The sequence below is a fragment of the Rattus norvegicus genome, chromosome 17, assembly GCF_036323735.1.
Source record: "Rattus norvegicus strain BN/NHsdMcwi chromosome 17, GRCr8, whole genome shotgun sequence".
Lineage (NCBI taxonomy): Eukaryota > Metazoa > Chordata > Mammalia > Rodentia > Muridae > Rattus > Rattus norvegicus.
Genome location: NC_086035.1, coordinates 26,047,019 through 26,062,500, shown reverse-complemented (window position 1 = coordinate 26,062,500; position 15,482 = coordinate 26,047,019). Strand labels below are relative to the sequence as shown.

The window sequence follows — 15,482 nt, the reverse complement described above, 5'->3', positions numbered from 1 at the left end:
AGAATGTCTCCCTGACACACAACAGCCAGGACAACAGAAATACAAAGAAACAGGATTAGAAGCCGTAAGAGGAAACGATCAGCTTACCTACAGAGATACAACTACCAGAGTAACACCAGGCCTCTCTCTCATCAGTGACTTCGAGTCAGGGAAGCATGGAGTGACAGTTCAAGCGTGCTGACCCATTGCTATGTTCAGCAGCATTCTTGGGAAACTGATAAAGGAATACAAATATTTGAAGATAAGCACAAATCAAGGCAGTTCATGACCACCAATGCAGCATTCCAGAAGACAGCTAAAGGAATATTATATACACAGGAAGATGTGTATATAATATAATACACATCTCCATAACACTCTCCATCATGAGAGACTAAGGGAGTATGACTTTCACAGAGGAGCAGACAACAAAGGAGATCTCAGAAGGAATCCATCATGCCCGATGCAGTAAACAGCAAACCCCTGACAGGAGGGAGAAAGAACAACCATCTAAGCAACAGAATTGCAGTGATTATAAAATCTCTAAGAATAGCTGACCTCAAATGGAGAAGACTACACCTCAATAATGAAGAGACAAAGAAACTAATGTTTCCAAGGAGCGTCTCTCTGGAGGATACCCACAGACTGAGAGTCAAAAGATGGAAGTCAGACTACCAAGCAAATGGAAACCACATACAAGGTGGTATAGCATTTTGATAGCTGATAACTTGAAATCAAATTAGGACAAACAAAAAGAAGGCCAGCACGTTGTAGTAAGGGGATCAACTGAACAGCAGTTATAACGACTGTGAATAAATATGCAGCAAACACTGTGACTCAGGACTACATACAGACATGAACAGGCGTTAAAAGTCACGTAGGTGTGAGTAGAACACAGTAGGAGATCCTACTGCCAGTTCTCATCTTTACACAGGTCATTCCAATTAAAACCTACAAGGAAACTTTAAACTATACCACTGTTCAAATGGATATAGCAGATATATTAGCTCAACATACATAAATTTATGTAATCTACCATATAAATAATCTTAAGAACAGAAATCAAAAGATTATTTCAATAGATGTAGAAAACAGAAAAGATCATGAACAAGATTCAGTACTCCTTTCTGATTAAAACTCTTTAAGACGATAGGAACAAAAGACATCTACAAAATCAAGGCTCTCTATGACAAACCTATGGTCAATGTTATACTCAAAGTGCTCAAAATCTTAGCTAGAGGCCAGCAACATGGCTCAGCGGATACAATCACCTGCTGAAAAGGCTGGCAGTCTGGGCTTGTTCCCCAGTGTAGACTCCTGAAAGTTGTCCTCAGACAGACTACTCTCACATGTTGTGACACTCAAGCTTTCTCTTCCTTCCTTCTGCACTGTTTGACACACACACAGTGCAATTTGAAAATTTAAAAGTACATACATTCTTTAGCTAGAACATAAAATGAAAAAGGACACACAAAAGAAAGAAGTCAAACCATCCTTATTTGTATACAACATGACCCTATAGTTAAAGAAGTTAAAGACTTCACCAGAAGATTCTTCATATGAATTTTATAAACCAAAACCAACCCTGCTAAGGAAGAAATGAAGAAAATTCCACTTAACAACTGTTTAGAAAAAACAAACTGACAAAAACAACAAAAAGAAACAGCTAACCGAGAAATAAATTTAACCAAGGAGTTCCTGAAAGACTGTTCCAATGATACTTGCAGATGATAAAGAAAGAAACTGAAGAAGACACTGGATTGGCAGAATTAATGAAAATAACTATTACTAAAACCGATCTACAGATTCAACACAATCCCATCATAATTCAAATACATGTTTTACACGATTAGATGAGATAGTCCTAAAAGTCTTTCTTCAGTGTAACAGACCTTGAAGCACTCCTAACAGAAAATACAATGCAGGGTGTATCACAGTAAATTGTACTATAAGGCCGTATTGATAAAAAGGATGACAGTGGACCCCGAAACAGATTTAGAACAACAGAATAGAAGAGATAGAAACACACAACTACACCAACTCATTTTTGACAAAGGTGTCAAAACAAATAATGGGAAAAAGGCAACCCCTTTGAACAATCAGTGCTGGGAAACTGGATACTCATGTAAAAGAATGACTAGATCCAAATCCCTCACCCTGGATAAAAATAAATTAAAAATAGATCATAGACCTTAATATAAGACATGGTGTTTATATTAATATAAGAACTGTTAGGAGAAAGCACTTCAAGATACAAGTGTGGGCAGTGACATTAGTCCTGCAGGACAGACTCTGAAGAGCAGATAAACCTTATCACACAAAACTAAGGACAACAGCCACCAGAGTAAAGATAGCCTGTGAGGTGGGGGGGGGGGGGGAGGGAAGAGGGGGGGAGGGAGAGAGAGAGAGAGAGAACATCTGTGTTAACTATACGCCAGACAAGAGATTAATCTTGAGAATTATATTATCCTTTCCTTCCCTTCAATTAAGCACCATAAAACTTAAGCACCATAAAACAAATCAAACGGTCAAGAAAGGGGCTAAGAAACTGAACACACAGTCCTCGAGAAGAAAAGTAAATGGCCAGGAAATATTTGAAAACATGGTGAATGTCCTCAGCCATGAAGGAAATGCAGGTTCAACCTGCTCTGAGAGTCGACCTCAACGCAGCCAGAATGGTCACCATAGAGAAAGCACATGGCAGGAAGTGCGGGAGAGGGTGAGGGAAAGAGAAATGTTTACACACTGCTGGTGGGAATACGAGTGGTGCCACCACTATGGAAATCAGTAAGGGTTTCCTAAAAAGATGAAGAATAATATCACAGCACATGACCCAGCTCTGCCACTCCTAGTCTACTGAAAGGATGATGTGCGGCAGAAGTCCTTGACATCCATGACATCTGCACATCCATGACATCCTGGCTAATCTCAATAGCCAGGTAAGAGAACTAGCCTAGACATCTGACAACCTGTGAAAGATGAAGAAAACAAGGTGTGTCTACGTAATGGATGGTGCTTTATTAGCCATGAAGGGAAATGGAATCAAGACACCTGCAAGAAAATAGATGGAGCTAGTATCCATTCTCTTGTCCCTCATGTAGGGTACCTGAGGTGATGTACGGGGAGGCACTTGAAAGTAGACAGGGGACAATGAGGATGAGGGAGAGATCTTAGGTGGGGAAGAGGAGGAACATGACAGGGTAAACACCTGTGACATAAAAGCAGGAGAGGGAGGGAGGGAGGGTCAAGAGCAGAGCAGGTAAGCTAAGGGATGCAGTGGGGGATGGGATGAACTAGAACAACATGATGACATGTGTCCATGAGAAAGCCAGAAGGAAACCCTGACTATTAACTAATTAAAAATACAAAGATCTCAATTACTAGACACTTCATCCCAATGTAGCAGGACATAGCCCACAGAACAGTAATTCACACTTCAATAACTACTAGGAAACTCTGGGATGCTGGTACATTGAATCTTGTGCTAAGTATATACTTTTTTTGGTCTAGTTATGAAACTTTGTACCTGAGCACTGTGTCTGGGGGAGTGTGCTCAATCATGAACTGACCTGAGCTCTATTGTGACACTGCACTTAAAGCAGGGAATCTACCTTTCACCAGTGCACAAAAGAAATCGATTTGTTATTTTAAGTAGCAGTTTATAGTGATGAGGACCCATGATCAGGTGTTAGCAGAAAACACAGCTCATGCACACTCAGCAAGCTGACTTTTCTTTTCCACATTCAACTGCTGAGAGCAATGTTAACTCCCCAGAAAGCCAAAGATCACATACCTTCTCCTTTTGTCCTGAGTGAGCTGGAGTTCTATTAGGCCAAATACAGAGTAAAATGCAAACTGTACTAAAGTAAGGTACCAGCCGTAAGGCTTAAAGCCTTCCATTGAAAATATCAACTCCTGTTGAAGACAATTGAGTTTGTTAGGTTCGAGGCAGAGAGGACTTCCAGTCAATGTTCTAAGCACATTTTAAAAGAAACTAAGTCATACTCCCAACTCCATTCCACCTCCATTCCTACCAAATCACAAGGCTTCATAAGATCACACAGGCATACAAATCAACAGAGAACTAACTAAAATGTAACATTTTCTTATGCTTCTCCATTAAAAATTTTTTAATCTTTTTAAAATAAAATAAATAAAAATAAAACAAAATTAAAGTTTCCCCAAACAAAACAGGTGGCCAATTTAAGAACCTACACGCAAAGTGCATGTCACTAAGACCGAGGCATCTACAAGCTGCTTCTCTATAGGAAAATGGTTCAAACTTCAGCGTTTTCAAAATTCTGTGTCAGAGTCTATAAAAATCTTCCTTGTACAGTAGGTGTTTAATTTCCCTACACAACATGTAAGCACTTCCTTCTTTTCTTCCTTCCCTTTGCTTTTTTGAGACAAGGTCTCATGTACACAAGCTAACCTCAAACTCAGTACCTAACCTAGAGTGACCCTGAACTTCTGATCTTCCTGCCTCTATGTGCACAGCACTAAGATTCTAAGTGTGCACTGCCATCCTGTTTATGAAGTGTGGAGAAATGAGCCCAGGCCTTAGTGCATACGAGGCAAATGCTCTATGAAAAGAGCTAAATTCCCAGCTCTTAAATACAGGTATTTTATTACGAAAAAACATGTATGTTAGTTACTAATTGGCCATGTTAGCAAATCAGTAAGCGGACATTAACCAATGCCTAACTCATTGCCTTTTTAAAAATCAGTGTGTGTGTGGGGGGGGGGGGGAGCGCCCAGCAGAGACACAGAGGCAGAGAGAGAGGTGGCCCAGTGCACTTTCTAGCATCTATGCAGCTCACAACCTCTTTCCATTCCAATTCCAGAGCATGCAAGGGCCCCTCTAGCTTCCTTGGGCAACAGACATGAACTCAGACACATAAAAAGTAAATGAATACATTTTAAAGATGAACACATGACCACAATTATTCCTTAAATATTTACAAGTTTACTTTCATAGTTTTAATTTCGTAAAATTTCTTTCCAACTTAAGATATTTAATTTGCAGATTCTGATCTTTATTCTTAGCAGCCCCTTTAGGAGGCCATTATTCTATAAACATCTCAAGCTAGAGTCACCCTGTAGCCCATATAAAAATATTATGGTGAAAATAAGTACTCAAAACCAACATGGACAGTAAGTGACAAATCACTAACAGTCTTATTGATAAATGACTATTTTTTACCTGTAAGTATCCATAAATTAGGTAAAACACAAAAACTCCAGCCACACATATGAGAAACTGTGTGAGCTTCTTAAACCTGCTGAGGTTCACGCCCAGCACCACGACGTCCTCAACCGACTTGATGTGTGGCGACATTGTCTGGGTTTTGGAGGGCACAGTGATGGAGACATACTTCCTGGAGTTGTTGAACTTGAGGTCCATGGTTTCTGCTTTGCCGCATTCAAGGCCTGCAACCTTGTCTCTGCTCTTCTCCACTGCTGGGCCCCGTCTTGCTGGCTGGGCCTAGAGCAGGGAATAGCAGTTATGGTAAACTACTTTGTCTATGGAGTATCAGATTCATGTAATAATCCCAAGTACACTTTAAAATGTATGGACTTAACATTCACTTACTGGATATCGGTGTTACCACCCACACAGGCAAATACAAGAACCCATCCCCTATACTCATGCAGCATTGGACAGCATCATATTCATCTCCATAGCAACCCAAACTAGGACTACACATGGTAGTATGTGTTTATCATCTAGTGTATATCTAACTCTAATAAGATGTAACATAGTCTCAGATTATGTAAAAGAATAAAGGGTGATGTCTAAGGGCTGACATACAGTCTATTTGCTACTCAAGTTTTACACATAAATGTGAAACCGAGGTGTGAGATTTAGCTAGAACACTCGGTAGGCTTAAAGAAAAATGTGCATAGTCCAGGCTGGCGATGAAGCGACAGTCCTCCTGCTGTAGCGTCTTGAGCACTATGATTAGAAGCATGAGCCATCATGACTAAGAAGACCATCTTACCATGGAGGAAACCATTCTACTTTAACGTCTTTGGAAAAGGCAGAAAATATATCATCTTTTGTTGGCCAAAATATGTGAAGGCACCACCTATGACTGTCAGTTTCCCTATGCATTCACATAAATGGAAAATAGAGAATTCCATGTAAACACTAAAGAAGTGCAGAATCATGGAACACGCACAGGAAGGAAGGGCCGTCTTCCTAAACAGTCTCGCTGCTGGCATTTCAGGGAGTGCAAATGTGAGGGCAGGAGGGAACAATTTTGGCAGGAGCTTCACTTAGAAAATAAACTATCATGTGACTGCTTCTAGTTAGCGGAGCTGCTGACATGAAGGAGACCTCATTAGTCAGACCAATGGGGGGCAAGAGTCGGTGTACAATCAAACTAGTACTACATAAGCACCAAAACATATGCATGCCGTATGCTTAAGTACCTTCTTTATTCTGCCTTCCCTTGCTGTGCCTCAATCATTTGTAGCTCTGTAGGATTTTCTTATGCCATAATGTAGGACATCCATGAAACAGAACTGTCACGATAAGCCATGTTTTAAATTGCCTGCCTCCCACTGCCCTGTGTTTCAGTGCTGAGGGGAAAATGTTCTGGCCTGCTTTCTATGTGCATAGAGCACAGGGCACAATTTAAACAAGCATACGTTCTGAGCTTCTCTTCCCTCATTTCTTTCAGTAAAGGGCCTAACTCGCTCATCTATTCCTGAGTCCAGATGATTCCCAAATGCCCTCCTGTTCATGGTGTCCCTTCGGCTTGGTGTCTTCGTTCTTTGGATCAGATTTAAGTTCAGGGTTGACACTCCCTCTCTGCTGTGACACCCTTCATTAATCCCTCTGGTTAGAAGAAGACAGAGGCAAGAGCAAACCTTACTAGTCTTTGCACCTTGGTATCTAACACACATTTTTTTATCCATACCAGAGAACAAATAAACGGATACACCTATGACAGCCATTCTCAAACTCTAGCTCACAGCACCCCTCACTTGGACACAGTGTTTGAAAGGACTAGTCTTGATTAGCAAGACTGAGAATCCACATAAGACCAGGGAGGAGAATGGAGATAATGATGCTACAGGTAGGGAAACATGAATATACAGAGTAAGTCTCATAAAATCCCTTTACTACTTTTACTGACTTGGAATATTTCTCCAGAAGCCAACTCTTTCCCGACATTGCTCTCTTCTGAAATGTTTATAGTTGAATAAAATGCAAAGTACATAGCATCAACCTAACTACAGCTAACAGTACAGGAAGGACCCCATGATTGGGAACTGAGGCCTGAGCTATGGAGCCACCTGAGGAGTCTTGGGCAAAGTAACCTCTCCGAGAGTCCAGTTCTGTATCTATACTGGGCAAAGTAAAATGTAGTGATTAAAGAGCTTCCGCGGAATCTAGGAGATAAATGTAAAAGTGTGCACCACACAGTGTGACAGCCCAGGGATGTTAGGTTTTATCATTCAACTTTTCAGAAACACTGTTGAAGTGGTCTGGCACGATTAAGTTGACTCACCCTCCTGACACGAAGTAGGGAACAGGGATCTGGATTTCCCACCTAGCCTGCCCCACAAATGTCTCTTCTATCACCCACCACTACAAAAGAAGTAAGACATCAAACTGACAGATTCTCTTGTGCTCTAACAAACAAGTGATCAATGTGATTCCACCCCATTCTCCTCCACCACATCGACACTCCTACACATTTCCTGGCAGTCTTAGGAGCTGCAGCTCTAGGCTGCATGCCCACGGAATGCCTTCAGCATTACCCTTTTAAAACGTGTTCAACGCCACACTCATCTCTCCTGAATCCCCTACCAAGCCCTTGTGATGACCAAGGGAATGAATTCACTGTCACGGCTAACATGATGTCTCAGTACAACAAAACCTGCCCTTTAAGTCTGGCATTTAGTGTGCAGCTTTACGCTACATTACAGTGAACACTGGTCAGAAAGCATGATTGAGGAAGGCCTCTGCTACTCTCAAACTCTGATCCCCGATGCTTGCAATCTCACTCCTGTTTCTATTATTAATAATTGGTATTGTTATCTAAAGAATCAGAGCCATACTGGAGGGATGGCTCTGGGGTTAAGAAAGGTTATTGCTCTTGCAGAGGACCCAAATTTGGTTTCCAGCATCTGTATTAGGAAGTTTGCAATTATCTATAACTCTAGCTTCAGCTTCCCATAAGATCCCTCTCATGCACATATCCACAAATGCATTCGTGTACATGTACACATACACACACACACACACACACACACACACACACACACACACTCTACAAATAAATGTTAAAACAAACAAACAAACAGGGACAAAGTCCTTACAGTACAGGGGAAAAGCCTAAATTACAAAGAGAATTTAACACCAGCCTAGGCTACAGAGATATTGTCTCAAACAACCCAAACAAACAAAAGCTCAAGAACAGAATTAAAAGTTTTCATATCAAATAGTCAATATCTTGCTTTAGAAATTCACAATAACCTCTGAAACTAAAAGAGAAAGAAACCATGCAAGTGGATCGCTGCCTCAGGTCATTCCTGAAACTCAACACTGAGCACATTGAAGGTAGACATAAACAGCTAAAACGGAATTAAAAGAAGTACTTGGAGTAAGCACATACTGTACACACAGACACACGGACAAACGGACACACACACACACACACACACACACACACACACACACAAACTCAAACAATCGGAAACTGGTGATGTTGCCTTACAATGACACACTGAAATAAAAGCTTATTTCTTTATACAAGTCTGTGTGTATATGTCCCAGATGGCAAGTGGCGGTCAGAAGACAACTTCTGGGAACTGGTTCTCTGTCATTTCACGTTGTTGGTTCTAAGGACCAGACTTGGCCTCCAGTGCTCCTACCTGTTGCGCCATCTCCCTGGCCTCGCCTTAGCTCTTACCCTTGTCTTTTTCTAATGTGAAAGAGAAAAGCCTTCTATTACAAAGTTGAAAAGCAAAGAAAACGTATCATGTGCACAGCCTGGAAAAGTCCCAGCTTCCCCGGCTCCCACAAGGGGGTTCCAGGTGCGAAGTGAGATCACAGAGCAGAAAAACAATTCTGTGATTTCTTCTGTACCTTATCACACAAAGGGTGAGGGACTGGTGATTTCTGAAACTCCTTTCCCCTCAAGGGCTAACATTAGGATTTAAAGTAGACTTTAAGCAGAAGTGATGTTATCTAAAAACATTTTTCAAATGTTGTCAGTGTCTTTTCCCTCCAAGATTCAAACTATTTCAAATCACTTGTAAGAGAAACATTTAGCTAAAATTCGGGATTCTGACAATCTAGTGTAGAAGTGGCAGATGTTATTCTTTAAAATACAACAGGACAAAACAAACAACTCTTGATAGCAAACTAATAAAAATCTTTCAGTGGTTTTCCGGAAGAAGAGAAAAGGAAGGAGGAAAGAAGAAAGACAGACAGAAAGATGGACAAACAAGAAAGGAAGGGAGGAAGGGAGGGGAAGAGAATTCAGCTGCAAAGCCAGAGAGAGAGAGAGAGAGAGAGAGAGAGAGAGAGAGAGAGAGAGCACAGAGAGACTCTGAGTTCAGCTGCAAAGCCCAAAGTAATATACTGGGATTTCAGCGACATAAACTTAACAGCTCTGCAAGAACAGTCAATTCACCACAAGGCAAATAAACACTGGATAACGGAGAGACCGGACACAGACCCGGAAGTGGCTCTGAACTGCAAACACAGTCAAGGGAATCCGAGAGACCGAGTCTCTGAGCACGGAGAGCAGGCTACAGGAGTGCGGGCTGGGGTTCTCAGGCCAGGAGGGGAGGATGCTCTTCCTGGAAGCGCGCGCCCCTGCTACCCCTGACAACTCCGACGGCGGCGTCCGACACCTTCTCTATAGACACCGTGTGGGCACCCACCCGAGTGCTGCCTAACGACGCCTGACCGCGCGGCAAGGCCCCCTCCCAGCTCAGCCGCTGTCACCTCCTCCGCATCCACCTGTCTCCGGTCCTGCTCTCTCGACCGCCACCTCGGCCGCCACCTTCCCGGAAGGTCTCCACAGGCCGGACACCTCGCGCCACTTCCGCCTATGCGTCTTTTTGCGCGTGCGCCAGCGTGCGGCCCCGCCCCCTTGGCCGGCCCTCTGCTGTTTCTACCTCTTGCGCATGCTCCTCCGTATTCTGAGGTTGGGTCCTGTCCATCTGGTAGAGTCTGCGTCCCAGTTGACTTAAGGAGATCGTTAGCCGAGGCGTGGGAAGGAGACCAAGTTTAGAATGTTCGAACCGGATCTAAGCAGCCTGAGCTACCCTTTCCCCAGCCTCGGTCTTTTGATTCAAAAGAATGATGTTGCTTCTTGATTCCTTTTCCTGTTCCAGTTCTCCAGGACGCATTCCTGCCCTTCTGGCTAAGGTGGACTGAAGAAATAGGGAACCGACGTCACATGCCCTTACAGTGATGATGCTTTGTAATTGGCCAGAAATTAACCAGGATTGTGTTGACGGGCCACTCACTGCTTAGAACATAAATCCCTAGCTTGGAGTCTGACAAATATTAAAAGATCTATGATATTTGATCTCCAAATATCATAAACTACCCCACATTGAGAGCTCACCTACAGTTACTGAGATACAAAGAAGAAAATGCCAAGGTGGGTTTGGCGATAAAAGTTCTTACGATTACCATAACCAGTATAATATTCGAGAGTCTGCTTTGGTAGGAAAAGAGGTGGATAGTGTCAACAGAAATTTTACAGTCCAGTCTGTTGCATATAAGTGTTAAAACTTCACAAGAATTACACAGGAAGAGAAACATTTGTGCCTTGTGAGTGAAGCTTGTAAGCGGTGAGGGGGAAAAGGTCCAGCTAGACAGATTAAAAATACAAACCTTGCTAAGCCAGTTTTGTTTGAAAGTTGAAGCTAAAAGAAGAAAAAAAGAAGGAAAGAAAAAAATCCTAAAGAGAATAATAAAGCCGGTTTAGAGATGTCATTCTGTCATTCAACAATAGCAAATAGTAAAACAACTGTTAGCCAAAAAGAAACATTTATCAAACATCTGTTGAACGGGCATATGTGTAGGTTATTCATTAGCATAATTTATAAACAGCTTTTAAGGGCTTCCTGCCCATAAAGAATTAGAGGACACAGGTGAGAAGGTAAATGGTTATTATATAAACCTGGAATACAGGAGGGGTCAAGGTCTATCCACTTCTCTGGGCAATCATAGTAGCCTATTTTGTTTGTACTTCCTTACAGCCTAATTCTGCCCAACGGCAGGATCTGATGCTGTTTTGCTCACAACCCTTTAATGGCTTTTACCATCCCATGGAAACCTAAAACCCTTCCCATGGTTTGCAACTTGTTCTTGATGGGTCATATCCAAACAACATTTTCGAGTTCATCTAACCCGGGCCAGGCACAACATGCCTCATGCTTCACATTCCCTGCTCCTTTGGCTTGGCACATTGCTGTCAGGTACATCCACTGGGGGTGAAAATGAAGCATTTACCAGCTGTTGTTGTGGAATTACGGAGGAAGTTAGTGATAGAATTGCAGGTGAGAGCAGCCCTGTTTGCCAATAGGAGCAAGGGGACTGCAGTTAGGACCAGCCAGAAAGCTAGAGCGGAAAAGGGGTTACCATTGCCTGTGGACTCATGAAAAATGCATGCTCTTCATGTGAAGACAGACGTGCAGTCTCAGCATGTTGATTGCTTTGACTAACCACAGAACAAACAGAAGAACCAAGGAACTGCTCCCACAAAAGTTAACCTCATGCCCAAACTCTTTCCTTGAGGGAGAAACAGGTCCCACGACACTGGGCGAAGAATACTGTATTGCCACTGTGAGTTTTTTCAGTAAGTGTTCGTCTCCCAGTGCACTTGAGCCTGTTTGCACTCGGGCTTACTCTGTGGTGAGCACCAAGTCACCAAGGGCCATTGGGCATAGACGCTGAGTTGATACTGATGTTAAAGACTCAAAGTGGAGGCCTAGTGGTGAAAGGTATACTGGCCGTAGTCTGTCTCACAAGGATGTCCCCAACATCCTTCAGAGAATAAGTGATGTTCCTGTGCTTAACAACAGATAAGGTCTTCGCTGATCTGTGCTGACCGTTGATGCTAGGAAGGGGCAGGTGGAAGCTCTAGAAATGATCTACCTCTTAGAGTCCAAGGTAGGAAATTGGATACTAATTGCACATACAAGGAAATTGAGAGATTTCATTACTAGGCAGTCTTGAAAATTGTTCAGAAGGTGTTCTCTTCTATTTTTGGTTGTGAACCTAGCCTTTAACAGCTGGGCCATCTCTCCAACCCAAAGTGTTCTCTTTCTTCTCCATGGCGAGGTGCCAACTTTTCAGCCAATCTGTGCAGATATTGTCTGCTGGACCTGGGATTCTGAGGAACGGAAAGAATGGGGCCGACTATGGTGTAATGCTGTAGATATTCTTATTCCAGCTTCCTTGTACAAAAGCACATGAGTGGAACCAAAGAAAGCAATAATCCAAGCAAGGATTGTTTGAGTTCAGAAAAACATGACCAGAAAAACGTGTAAATAAATGTCGGTAAGCACATACTAAATATTAACAGAGCAGCCCTTTCCCAGAACTTTCTCAGGACAAAGCAATTGAAACACAATTGCCTGACACATATTATAGATTATCTCTGGAAAAGCATGAAAGCAAGGAAAGAAGGCCGTATCCAGATTGGGTTCTATATGATCTAACATCCAACAAGAACAAACATGTCTTAAAATTCGAATGGAAATGTTTGTCCCAGGATGCACCAAACTATGTTCAATAACAATCCAGGGGACAAAGTATGCCGACTGTAAAATGCCCTCTGCCTTTTTTTCCTGGAGCTTCTTTCACAGTTCCCCAAGGCATTGCTCACCATTGGTCATTCTTTTACTACGTTCCCAAAATAAGCCTCTGAGATCAGATGCTAATTGTCCTTAGGAAATTCAGAGGTAGCATTGTCAGCAAAGACTTTAAACATATGGGGAGGTTGCCATGAGTTGTTTGGTCCTCTGCAGTAGTTAGGTAAGCCACGATGCGCACTGCTGGACTCTAGTAAACCTCTCCAAGTAGCTCCAATTGCAGCTGCTGTGAAATAAGTGAGGTTCTACAAGAATGCAAGTTTTTATGTGGTTATGAGCTGGCAGATCCTCCATTAGTAACGTAGAACAAGATCAGTTGGCTCCTTCATGAAAATAACTGGAGTCTGCATGCACGAACTGTTTCTAGGCTTAGAAAAACTATCCTGCTTGCACTAATGACCCAGCCTTGCAGGAATCGTGATTGACGGAAAGGGTTGCAGCTTACTTTGTTTCTTGCTGGGGACAGCATATGGTGACAGGGACTATCAGCAGCAGCAGGCGAGGGTGGAGACATCTCAGAAGCCCACAGCAGCTCCTTGTAAAAAAAGAATGGCATCTGGGACCCTGAGAAGCAGGAACACATCCCTCCAGGGGGTTTGCCATCAGAAATAAGGGACTGTCCACAGTAGACTGGGATGGAGACATCTCAGTAGCCTGCAACAGCTCTTTGCAAAAGAAAGTTGGTCCCATTTCTCCTAACCTTAACCCTGGACAACGGCTGTATAGATTTCATTTGTGCATGACTGCTTTTCAGTTGGCCTTGATGTGCATAATTATTCTGTTATATCTGACTATATCTGACTTTCCTATTTCTTTCTCCTTCTGCTCTGGTGAGTTCTGTGAATCTAGATGTTCCTTGATGTAATGATTCTCACACAATTAAAAATTCAGGCATAGGGACACAGCACAGCACAGTCCTATTGGCCCAGGTTCAACATATTCTTATTTTGGTTATCTCAACCAACAATTTTGAGACAGAAGTGTGCAGGTAGCAGAAGGTAGATAAGGGAGAGACCATTCAGAAGAAAGGCATTCCAAATCTCTTTATGGAGGTTGTTGCCCTTTGAAGTGGGTGTAATTTTATCAGGACTGAAATCTCAAAAGCATTTCCTGTATAGAGATCAGTAGTTTGCCTTAAAGGAAATTGCTAGCACTCTTGAAGTTGTTCTGTTCACAGTCCCTCTGCCAGTGCTCTAATCTGATAAACATACACACATTTCTGACAGACCACCACTGACCACAGACAACACTCCTGGTAAGAAGACGACACAATGGGGCATATAACTAAGGGATACATTGGTTCTGCCACACATTAACACCTGAATGTCACTGGTTTAGGCGAGCATCCTCTTAGAGTACCAACAATGCTCCTTCACCAGGAACAAAGACCTTAGCAGGATGCTGATGCCGTTGTCTGAGATACAGAACCAGAAGAATGTACTCTCCAGTAGTTAGAGTAGTCACAGCCTGAGATTCGAAACTTAGAAAAGGAATAGCTCTTCTCATTGGGAGTTCCAATGGCTCGGTAACAGAATTTGTGTCACCTCTTTCTCTAGGTCAGAAGTTCTGGTTTCTGTGGAAGAAGAGTTCTACATCAGGCTTCCCACAAAGCACCTTGCCTGGATAGGTTAGAGATGTCCAGACCTTCCAGTTCCCAAGCATACTCTGCTCCCTGTAAGCAAGCATCCAGCCTGGATGAGTCCCTGCTGCATAGTCTGCTGAGCGCTGCTTGCTCCTGCTGGTCAGCTTAGAGTTCTTTATTCTTCTCCTGTACAGGTCCACTGCCCTCGACCCACCCCACACAAACAGGTTAAAAGGCAGTGGACCTTCCTCCTCCTGTATGAACTTTCATCACATGGCATTTGCACTGACTGGATAGGTTGGAGTTTCCCAACCCTCTTCCCTACAATGGATTTCTGCCTTCCAATAGACAAATCCTCGTCAAGCATGTTGGATGTTTCAGGGTGTCCAGCACCCAACCACAATTTCCTCCACCACAGTTGGAGAAGCTAAAGGCAACACCTCCTTTCCTTCCTCCAGTACACATCCCTACCTCTATGTGCACTCCCCAACTGAGCGAGTGAAGAGACAAAACCCACCCACACCCGGTACACATGCGCCATACTCTTTAAACACCCTGGCTCATAGTTAGAGGAAACATGACCCCAGCCCTTACAAATGTTCCTACGACACTTTATGAGCCATAGTCCTTGAGGTTAGAAGATGCACAGCATCAGTGCACTCATGGTAGTGATTATGGCTTATGAATTCATAGGCCTTGTCTCCCTAGTAAGCCAAGATCAGCCACGGCTGCTCCATCCACAAGTCAACACCAATCAATGCTCTCCAGCAACGCTTAGTCAAGACCCACAGAGCAGAGGAAACGCCGTGCACCTTAACAAATGCGCACTCAACCCAGGGTTTCAAGAAAGTTTTAGCTAACAGACTGCACCAGTAAAACCCAGCATAAATGCCACCCACACCAATGTGAGAAGCCAAGACTGTCTTCTCCAAAAATCACTAATCTCATAGCGACGGCCTGCAGTAGCAGTGATATAAAAGAAATTACAAAGAAATGTTTTTTGAAAAATGTTTAGTGATCTCAAAGAAGATATGAATAAATTTAAAAAGAATGCAATGAATTGCAA

At 42.8% G+C, this 15,482-nt stretch overlaps 1 protein-coding gene and 1 long non-coding RNA gene across 29 annotated transcripts in view; one reads left to right on the top strand and one right to left on the bottom strand.

The window, feature by feature from the left end:
* Window positions 1–10,252, bottom strand: part of Slc35b3 (solute carrier family 35 member B3) — a 26,438-nt gene extending 16,186 nt beyond the window's left edge. For 17 of the 28 annotated variants that reach the window (XR_010058863.1, XR_005495896.2, XR_010058864.1 and 14 more), the window contains exons 1-3: window positions 10,123–10,252; window positions 5,183–5,464; window positions 3,773–3,894 (exon numbers count right to left, since the gene is read on the bottom strand). Coding sequence is in view for 18 of the 28 variants with exons in the window: in XM_006253853.5 (XP_006253915.1) it covers window positions 3,773–3,894; window positions 5,183–5,464; window positions 10,123–10,167 (449 nt within the window). In the remaining 10 variants the exon portion in view is untranslated. The other 11 variants (XM_039096468.2, XM_063276389.1, XM_006253856.4 and 8 more) reach the window with 8 other exon arrangements.
* On the top strand, window positions 10,128–15,482 carry LOC120097954 (uncharacterized). The gene is made up of 2 exons (XR_005495902.2): window positions 10,128–10,613; window positions 14,391–15,482. It is a non-coding gene; the product is annotated as an uncharacterized LOC120097954 (long non-coding RNA).